The sequence below is a fragment of the Aplidium turbinatum genome, chromosome 13 (genome assembly GCF_918807975.1).
Source record: "Aplidium turbinatum chromosome 13, kaAplTurb1.1, whole genome shotgun sequence".
Taxonomy (NCBI): Eukaryota; Metazoa; Chordata; class Ascidiacea; order Aplousobranchia; family Polyclinidae; genus Aplidium; species Aplidium turbinatum.
In genome coordinates, this window is record NC_137484.1 from 17,848,788 (window position 1) to 17,859,920 (window position 11,133).

At 37.9% G+C, this 11,133-nt stretch overlaps 1 protein-coding gene across 2 annotated transcripts; it reads left to right on the plus strand.

The window, feature by feature from the left end:
- The first annotated feature begins 1,278 nt into the window (after positions 1-1,278).
- On the plus strand, positions 1,279-10,874 carry LOC145782535 (uncharacterized). Of its 2 annotated transcripts, none has more exons than XM_082594338.1 (5): positions 1,279-1,506; positions 8,131-8,231; positions 8,945-9,164; positions 9,394-9,567; positions 10,409-10,874. In XM_082594338.1, the coding sequence occupies exons 1-5, from the start codon at positions 1,386-1,388 to the stop codon at positions 10,807-10,809; spliced, it is 1,017 nt and encodes a 338-aa protein (XP_082450464.1). In that variant the 5' UTR covers positions 1,279-1,385; the 3' UTR covers positions 10,810-10,874. The 2 variants fall into 2 exon arrangements, with proteins under 2 accessions (XP_082450464.1, XP_082450465.1); XM_082594339.1 differs by lacking the exon at positions 1,279-1,506 and adding an exon at positions 6,874-6,904.
- The last annotated feature ends 259 nt before the right edge of the window (positions 10,875-11,133 follow it).

Sequence of the window (11,133 nt, forward strand, 5' to 3'; positions counted from 1 at the left end):
GTAAAAAAGATTTAAACTCTGAACTCTAATCAGGGTTGGAAGTAACGACTAGTTGTCACTATTCGATAGCGTTATTCGTTGCTTTCTTAATATCGAATGCTTATACCCATTCCTTTTAAAAATAAATATCGAATGCGCGTTATTTACTGCTTTTTTATGTAAGCAACGAAATCATTATTCGTTTTTCACTAATTGATTTTTAGGAGAACTGCTGAATTATTTTTTGTTGTTCACTTACTTCGTCGTCAAAACAAATTTACGAGATTTAGTTTTTGAATTACTATTCGACTTAGTTCCCTTCCGGTTTTCGAACTTTAAAGGATTAAGAAAAATTTTGCGGCAACACAGTTCTGTTTTTTTAGAGTTTTCGTATTTTTTTTAGTTTGCGGATGCAGATTGCTTGTTTTTGGGCTTGATTTTTGGCCAGTCAATTTTTAGTAATTGCTATTGATTGCTTTTTTAAGTATCGATAGCGGAAAGTCATTGCTTTTTCGAACACTAGCGAAATAGTCATTGCATTTTGACTAACGACTTCCAACCCTGACTCTAATTACATTTCATCATATAAACTTGTAAATATGGGTATTGAGTGCATGACTTTTAATAAAGTTAATAATTTCACAGCATCTTGAACAACAGCATTTCGATGAGGAGATATTTTTTTAGCTATTAGGGTCTCGCAATGAATCATAGCCTACAGGGTGTAAATGCAATATGTGTACCACCCGCAAATCACACTTGCAGCATGAAACCCAGTTGTAGGCCTATGTCCTGTCATTGCAGCAGCTGCTTCAGTACACATACCAACACAGTCTTTCCGTGATAAAATTGGCAAAATTATAGTTCAATTTTTTTAACTAGCTATCCATTGGTTTGATTAGTTTTACTTTTTCAATGTAACTTATACTGGATTACTGGCATGCAGTCCTCTTGCTAGCCCACTACCAGGGCTAAACCTATTTACTCAGAGTCTACAGCTCAGTTAAGAAATGTTTTGAATAGTTGCATTTGTTGCAACAACTGCGCTTTGAAATAAACGTCTGAAAAGTACCATAGTATAATATGCAGTACTTTATGTAAAATCAGTATAATATAGCCTACGTACTCTCTGCAACCCCTGAAGTTCATTACGCGACCCCTTGCAGGGTCGCGACCCCCAGTTTGCAAAGCCCTGCTGTAGCCTACATTTTATAAGCTATTTGCAGTACTGATATGTAAAGTAATTGTACTATCCTTAAACTGTTTTGAAAAGATTTGTTTTCTCATTTTCTAGATTAATATTTACTTACAGCTACAGCTTAATATTTACTTGAAATATATTCTATGGCTTATAGAAGCAACCATTAATTTTTGCAAAGTATAGTAGTTGTTGCTTGTAAATTACCATGGCATTGATACCAGTAATGCCAACTACACGGTTACGGAATGGGTTAGAAGTGTGCAAAATTATAAATGGAATGTGGCAAGTTTCTGGTGCTCATGGAAACATTGATGCGAATAGAGCAAGTATGATGTTTTTTACTGATATTATTAAAAATTCATGTTAAAGATTAACTCCATTGTATGACTAGGCCTATTGATATATGGTATAATTAAATATTTGTACATGCTTTTGATTTCAAGCACAGTTGGAGCTGGTATACAAGTTCCCCCCCCCCTCCGGATGCAACCTAATTCGTACCATGAACAATTCGTACCATCAGTTCGTACCTTAAAAAGATTGAGAGAAAAAATTAAAAAAAGCCGAAGTCGCTGATTGCAGTTTCCGCAAACATTTTAAAATTTTCCGCAAACAAACAAAAACTCTTATGATCATTACCAGAAATTTTAAAATGTTTGCGGAAACTGCGATCAGCGACTTCGGAAAACTCTTAGGATCATTACCAGAAATTTTAAAATGTTTGCAGAAAGTGCGGAAAAACGGAAACTGCAATCAGCGACTTCGGCTTTGTTCTATTTTTTTTCTCGATTTTTTCAGTTTGTTTGTTTGCGGAAACACCCTAACCCTTTCAAAATGTTTGCGGAAACTCCGATCAACCCTAACCTTTTTTAAATTTTTGCGGAAACTGCAATCAGCGACTTCGGCAAACTTTTAGGATCATTACCGGAAACTTTAAAATGTTTGCGGAAAAACGGAAACTGCGATCAGCAATGTTCTATTTTTTTCTCTTGATCTTTTCAGTTTGTTTGTTTGCAGACACCGTCAACCGATACCCTAACCCTTTTTAAATGTTTGCGGAAACTGCAATCAGCGACTTCGGCTTTTTTAATTTTTTTTCTCTATCTTTTCAAGGTACGAACTGACGGTACGAATTGTTCATGATACGAATTAGGTTACCCCCCCTTGGTAACTCATGACAAAGAGGAGTCCTAACCCTTATGAAGCAAATTGACCCTTGTTTTGAGTCAGACACAATGAGGGTGTGCAGCAGGGTGGGCTGAAAAAACTTTTTTTTTTAAATTACGAATGGAAGGGTCCTTATGGCTGGCAAATGAACCAAAAACATCCCAAAAGATTTTTTGGGGAGTTGGGGGCAAAAACCAGCCTCCAACTCCCCCATCAAGGTCATGCGGGAATCAAATTTCATGAAAATTCTGCAACTCGAGAACCGCTTGAGGTAGAAAGCTGTTCTTACACTCAAATGATGCAGAATAGTCATAATTCTATCTGTCCTAAAACAACTTTTCTTCATAAGTAATATATTTATTGAGATATTTAGAAAAAACTGGTATTCCATGTTCTTATGTACATACATTCGCATGTGCTTATCACATCAGCCTTTCTAGATTTTCGCTTTTAAAACTGCTGACATGCAAACTTCAGCAGTCAGCATTTGTCACCAAAGCATCTCTTTTGATGAGTTGTGTGCAATAGACAATTACTGTAGACGTGGAATTAGACCAATGAACGTCTTAAGAGCGTTCATTAAAAACGAATACAAAACGATATACTAGCAAAATCTAAATATAAAATCGTCTCCACTCCTGCACACATGAAAGGCCATTCAGTTGCAAAGTTATCATATCAGTGTACACTGTACAGTATAATGTTCTGCAGTGTATGACTGAAATGTTGTAGCCTACCTGTATTCTAACTGGCTTGACAAAACGTTACGTTGGCATCACATGAGGGAGGGTGGGGGTCAAAAATTCAGAAAAACAGCGTTATGTAATATTTGAACCTTCCCTAAGACGTTTCACAATCAAAATACTACTGGCATCTTGTTTTGAGTAATATAAAGTTGCAGTGAAAAACAAAAAACAGTGAAATAATGCAGGATGCAGCCCACAGAAAAGTGACACTGCAGTTATTACTTTGCCTAATCTGTGGCAAAATGAGACTTATTGTCAAATTTTTTCATCATCTTTCTTGATCTAATTTTTTGCTGTATAAGCCCATCACGTCGCTCAAATGTTGCAACTGCTGTTGCAGCTTCACTGACAAGCTTAATGTGACGCTCAACTGCTTGATTGTGGCATGGATGTAGCAGCTTGAGAGGGTTGGTACGAATGTCATTTACTTCGGCAGAGGACTTCTTCCTAATTGCTGGTGGTTCAGTAACACCGTCCATGTTCATGTCCACAAGTTTGTAGTAAACTTTGGCCTTTACATTAATTTTTGGGACTCTAAAACAGCGAAGGGTTTCAGAAGATACGTCTTTATCTGGTTCATCTTCTGGCCAATATCCTCCTTCATAACTTTCTGCTGGGATTTCAGCATAAGCACTTGCCTGCAGCTCACCGCGGATAGCCATAATTTTGTTTACTGCTAAACAGCGAACCTGGTAATCACTATCACCAAACATGGCCAATAGAATATTTTCTGGGTGAGCAAAATAGGCATTGCGCTCAAGAGACGCTATTGCTGTTTCTCTTATTTTTGGACTAAGGAAACTTTGTAATTCGCTTTGGCAATGCATGGAAATTCTTTGCTTCTTCAGATACGGTTTTCTTCGTTTTATCTCAAACCAGGAAGGAAAGAATATTTTAACACAAAATTCTGCTAAAAGAGCAAGGTTTTTTGATGGTTTTTCTTTGGAAATGTAAAGTCTTAAAATCCGTGCAGCAAGTGCAAGAGCAATTTTCATGCATTGCTAAATAACATTTCAGTTATATCATACACTGGAGAACATTATACTGTACAGTGTACGGCTGTACGCTGCTATGATAACTTTGCAACTGAATTGCCTTTTATGTGTGCAGGAGTGGAGACGATTTTATATTTAGATTTTGCTAGTATATCGTTTTGTATTCGTTTTTAATGAACGCTCTTAAGACGTTCATTGGTCTAATTCCACGTCTACAGTAATTGTCTATTGCACACAACTCATCAAAAGAGATGCTTTGGTGACAAATGCTGACTGCTAAAGTTTGCATGTCAGCAGTTTTAAAAGCGAAAATCTAGAAAGGCTGATGTGATAAGCACATGCGAATGTACATAAGAACATGGAATACCAGTTTTTTCTAAATATCTCAATAAATATATTACTTATGAAGAAAAGTTGTTTTAGGACAGATAGAATTACGACTATTCTGCATCATTTGAGTGTAAGCACAGCTTTCTACCACAAGCGGTTCTCGAGTTACAGAATTTTCATGAAATTTGATTCCCGCATGACCTTGATGGGGGAGTTGGAGGCTGGTTTTTGCCCCCAATTCCCCAAAAAAAAATTTGGGATGTTTTTGGATCATTTGCCAGGCATTAGGACCCCCCATTCGTGATTTTCAAAAAAAAAGTATTTTCAGCCTACCCTAGTGTGCAGTATGGATGTAAAGTGATATATTACAGCAGGGTTACTCTTAACTAATGTTAACAAAGGTCCGGTTTGACAAATTGAATATTTTTAGCGGTCCGGTGAATAAGTTATTTCACACACAACCACAAAAGTTAAACTATCGGTACCAAACCACTTTTTTAGGTAAAATGTAACTCAACTTAAATTTTTGAGAAAGTGGTGGGGAGTCTGGGGGTGGAAGCCCCCCAGCAAATGGGATAATCACAGTAAAAATTGCTTCCCTCCAGTAGAAATCTGATTAAAGAAACCCTGAAATGTGGCAATGAGGTTATTCTTCCAAAAGCTCAAGGTCCACTATCATCACTCAGAAGGTCCGGATTTGGACCGAGGTCCACCGGTTGAGTAGCCCTGCACTACAGTGACAGTGAACATTTGTAGTTCAGTATCACCAGCTCACCTGCAATGTTGCAATCTGCTTATAAGAGTTCGAATTTTCTATATTTGCATTCAAACAAAATTGAGAAACAATTCTCTAACTGAACTATATGAGAGGTGTACAACTGTGCATACAGTTAATCATGTACACATCGCTGACATACACTTTAATCTTGGTACTAGTGAAGACAGGATTAGGGAAAGGATTACAAAGTTCAAGTGAAGTTTAGGATTCCTGTTGTTGCATTACAATGAAGGTTAAGGTGGAGGACTACCATACCGCATTGATAAAATTCAAACAAATTTTTGTACAAACTCAATAAATTGTGGGCTTTGCAAGCAGTGTGTGTTAGAGCTCGACCGATATCACTTTTTCAGGCCGATACCGATATTTATGAAATTATTAGGCCGATACCGATATATATCAGCTACGAAAAAATTGTTACCAACAAAGTTATTAAGCAACAAACCAGTCCAAGAAAGTTTATGCATTAGTTGCTGTAATGGAAAAATCATTCTAAACAGTAATCACAAAAAAACACCAAACAAAAAAAAAACAACCCAGGCCTCGAAATTCGTTTTTGCTGACGGCGGACAAACGTGTCCGGTCTGAATTTTTCGCCATTTAAGAGCTACGGCTACGGTTTGGAAGGCTTTTTATAATTTCAGCGAAGGCTTTCATCAGACCAACGAGGTGCGCTTGGAGAGTCAAAGCGCCGTGTAGCTGCAATACGCCGCATAACTGATTAACTTCCACCGAACGAGGTCATGTGGATTTTTGCGTCACAATGCTCTGGGCACGAGTCGAAAAACTTCTACACTACCGCTACTATTTTCTTTAGTGTGCAAAGTTTCACTAGGCTTTTTTCTTTGGGTTTATTTTTGCATGTCATGTGAGCGAAAGTTAATTTTTCCTGGGCCTTTTCTTTCTTACTGTAATACCCAAACTTGACAAATTTTGCTGCATCTTGCTGTGATAGCCTACTCGTATGATCTAATTTTGTAACAAATCTTGCCTTATCAATATCACTCGGAGATCAAAGCCAGACATTGTGACGTAATAAGTTGCGCGTGGTTAGTGTAGAAGTACACCGGTACTTTCATCGATTTTTAGCGAACAATTCATCTTTGTTACACTGATTCAATGTCATCAATTGTTGAAGCAACGTAAAACTCGAAAGTTTTCCTGCTTGAATAGAAGCTAAGGGATACAGTGTTAACATTTTCTAGATACGCGCACTAGAATGGGCGGCAAATTATATTCTCGCAACAATTGTTCGTGCTATGCAAGCATGTTTTAGCAACTTGTGTTTCTTCTAAAGGCATGTATGGCTGGTTTTGAGTGTGCTTTTGCTGATCGGCGAAAAATAGCCGATACAATATATCGGCCGATACATATCGGCTGACCGATATATCGGTCGAGCTCTAGTGTGTGTATTTTATTATCAAAATTATAAGTCTGGATTGGTAACTTAACTTGATATGTTTCAAACACTTTTTGTACAGTTCACGTTTAATACTTTGATGTTTGCTATAAAAGAGGGCTACTTGTGCTTCGAAGCAGCTTACTCAGAATTCTGACTTAGTAGGCTGGCCTATAGTTGAAGCCTGAAAGCTTGATGATGTTTAAAATTCATATTTCTGCAGTTGACATTTCCATGAGTTTGATACTTTGCTTCAATATAGTGATCACATGACTCAGAAGCAGGCATTTATACTACAGGACCAGTGAGGTAAAGTAGGCTACTGAGCTCATAAACCAGTGCAAAAGTCCATAAGTTGCAAAAGTCATCAAATGAGATGTTTGTTAATTTCTGTGTTAAAAACGGTATCAATGCATCATGCACAAAAAGGCAGACTAATGCCATAGTTATAGCTACCTTCTACCATCGAGAGTAGAAAGAGAATCATGGCATTACAATTGAGAAATTTCTTGACTTTATGGTTTAATTTTTAATAGTGATGTAGCAGTCTTGTTATGTATATACTGCAGCGCAGAGAGGTAATGTTTCTAGAGTAGTAAATGGAGACACCTATTAATGTATCATACGTAATTAAAATACAAGATTATTGGTTCTTGTATTGGTTGGAAAATTGTGTATGCTAATGGAATACCCCCATTTGAAATGTTTACAATAGTGCTTGTATCGTTTTTACCTACACCAGGGATGGCAAACTTGTTTTTATGATACAAATCCAAAATAAACCTTAATCCTTAATAATGAAAAAAATAAAAAAGTAGGTTAAACGTTCAATTATATAGATGTTTATATTAAAACGGAACTTGCTACTGCATGTTATCTGCAAGTTTTATACCCTTGGCTAGTAATACATAGTTTTTAGCTTTGCACATGCAACACTCATTTCTGAATTGAGACAATTTTTTGTGCTTGATTGTATAAAATTGATTTGAAAAAGTAAAATTTCCAGCCACGTACCGCAAGCTTTTAATGGTTTCAAACAAATTTGGCCGAGAGTTTCACTTCCATGAATGTCCGTATTGATTTCAATTAATTATTTTCAGACAACACTAATCTAAAACAGCCAAGAGTCATGCAGTCGCTGTTTGTACCCAGAAAAACGATTCCTAACAATTAGGAACACTAAAGCTTTATTACGTTATATGCACCTTAGCACCCACAAGCGGTGCTTGCTGCGATTATGCTTACAGTACTAGACTACTAGCGCCTTAATTGTGTCAGGCTGCTGTTAGGTAATTCGGTATGGCACTAGATTAAAAAATAGGTCTTGTTACAAATTTTTAATTTGTTTACAGTTTGCTATTTTTAAAAAGACAAGTGGGTCACTCAAAATATATATGTGATTTCTTCGTGACCCGTATGTCAGTAGTTTGCCATCCCCTGATCTACACAATTAGTTTTACGTTGTCATAAATTTGCACATTTTTCGGACATTTTGCATAATTGCTTTTACCAACAAGTTCTATTTTCAATTTCAGTATCAGCAATGAATCGCTATGCAGATATGGGTTTAACTACTTTTGACATGGCTGATATTTATGGACCAGCTGAAGATATATTTGGAAGTTTTATGAAAACTGTGAGTGCACAGCCCAGATCGAAATTTTTACAAATTTGAATAAAACTGAAAAATAAATTTAAATTGAAAACATTTCAGTTATTAAATAGTATGGTATACTTCATTCTGTAAGAACTGTAAGTACGGTAAGTCTACAACGAAGTAGGCTATAGTAGTCACTTGGGCTCCATCAAACAAAAACGTTTCAAATTTTTGGAAAATTTTGTTTTGATACAAATCTCCTGAATCATGGTTTTTGTTTCGTTGTCAAATTGGAAGGGAAATGCTTCGAACACACATTGCAATTAAAAGTGTGTCGCAGGATTGCTGTAGTTTTTCCTACCAATTGGTTGTGTGTAAGACAAAATACTTCACCCTGTTCGTGTGAAATATTACTACCCACTTCTCATTGGTTCAAAAACCTTTTCAAATCACCGAGGTGCTTAACCACAGAATGACTTGTTATTACCATGCGGCAGATTTGTCGAGAGGTGTCTAATGAGAGGGAATCATCATTCATTACGGCCGGGGGTGCTCAACTGCTCAGCAAACTGTTTTTCCGTCACACATTTTTGACTTAACGTGCTTGGTGAAATGTTTTTGGGTGAGTGGGAGTCTTTACCGAACGCGCTCACATTATGTTGCCGTGTAGGCCAAATCAGGTTTATCTCTTCGGAAAGGGAAAATACTAGTAAACAATTTTTTATACACGATACACCTTAATATTTTTGTAGCGTGATGACACACTCAATCCGATACAAGGTTTAACCAAAATGGTGCGACGTGTTGGGAGCATGCAACGCAATGAGATTGAAGCTCACATAGACCGTTCCATGAGCAAGATGCGCGTGGACAGGTTAGATTGCCTGCAACTCCATTGGTGGGATTACAAGGATAAACGTTATCTTGACGCGTTACGGCATCTGTCTGACATACAACAAAATGGAAAAATAGGTATGTTCCATGTCGTCGTGACGCACTATTGTAGTCTGCTTTATAAACAACGGCTATTATAGCTCTTCATCATATGACATCATTGCTAGTTTGCATGTCGTCTGCATGACCTTCGGTTCTACACCGCTCCAAAGCACGCGGATGTGTCTTATTCTTGCGTATTGTGACAAATGGACGCAAGTTAACATGATTATTTTGAATCGACGTTAAGTTGTTATCTTTTGCGCAGTGGAGCTGTCCTTAACCAACTTCGATACGAAACACATGAAAGAAATCGTTGAAGAAGGAATTTTGATTTCCTCCAATCAAGTGCAATATTCAATAATTGATCAACGGCCGACCGTCCATATGAAATCCTTTTGTCAGGCGAACTCCATAAAACTATTCACTTACGGAACTCTGTGTAAGTAGCCCACATTCTAGAACCGATGTTGAACAGCGACTGAGGACTGCGTTTCTTAGATCGGTAACTCAACGTCTGCATAAAATGAGGGTAGCTACCTGACTCGAAGTCCATAATTCATGGTGCCTTTCACTTGTGCAATTTTACACCGTTCTGGTAATGATAATTGCGGGTATTATTCCATACCTACTCTGCTGCATGCACCACAGTCTACACATACAAGGTTTTTTTGTGTTAGGGAACGTTCAAATATTACGTAACGCCTTCGAGGGGGAGGGGGGGGTTTATGCAAAGCGTTACGTTAGCGTCACATCGGGGGGGGAGGGGGTTCAAGCAAAACGTTACGTAACGCTTTCGAGTACGGAATGGTAGTTTTTTGTGCTGAATTTGTAGTGAAAAAGCGTTACATGGGGGAGGGGGGGGATTGAAAAAAGCGTTACGTTGGCGTTACATGGGGGAGGGGGGGTCAAAAATTCGGAAAAAAAGCGTTACGTAATATTTGAACGTTCCCTTATCTGGAACAAAATAAACCAATAGCTCTGTCCGCCCCGATAGCTCAGTTGGTTAGCGCGTGACATCGTGAACGAAGAAGATTCAAGGTCAAGCGATGCTGGTTCGACTCACGGGGTGTGCGCTTGAGCAACGCATTTTAAGGTAACCGGCCCTGCATCAAAAGCCTCTACACGTATGCGAAACTGCCAGGAATAACCCATCAAGGCTTTGTCAGTCCGAGAATAAAGATTCAAAACCAATCTACCACGGACATGTGTAATTGTGTATGTCTCGAGATTTTTGACACACACACTTGAAATATTTTCTTCAAATATTTATAATTTTATAGGTGGTGGATTACTGTCAGAAAAATATCTTGGAAAACCAGAACCTAAACCTCACGAACTTAACACCGCTTCTCTGGGAAAATACAAACATGTCATAGACGTCTGGGGAGGATGGGACTTATTTCAAGAACTTCTTTCTGTGTTGAATGCGATTGCCCAGCAACACACAGTAAGCATAGCTAATGTTGCTACTCGTTACGTATTGGATGACGATGTTGTGGCCGGAGTTATCGTTGGTTGTCGCTTTGGTGTTGAAGGTTGCGATCATGCACAAGATAATTATCGAAGTGTCACCAAGACGTGGTGCATAACACCAGAAGATTTAATTAACTTGCAAGAGGTCCTAGATAAGGGCAAGGATTTAATGCAAGTGATGGGCGACTGTGGTTCAGAATACCGTTAAGCGTATACTGGTACTTTTTTTTAACAGATTTTATTGCGTTTCCTTCATGCATGTTGTGCTGTCGTGTATGTACTATCCAATCATACAGTTGTTTTAATCAAAATTCGTTTTATTAACATCTTCCACGACATCTGGCGTTGTTTTAACCTTGGCCTACTTAATCATTTTGCGGAAAGTGCTGATAATTCTATTTTGCAAAAAGTATTAATCCGGTGATGTCCCCATTACCGAATTCATCTGGACCAAGTGTCGCAATCCCTTTCACACCCATCTGTCTAACGAGAAGAGAAGTTATATTTAACCTCAACTGCACTTTAGGCCTAC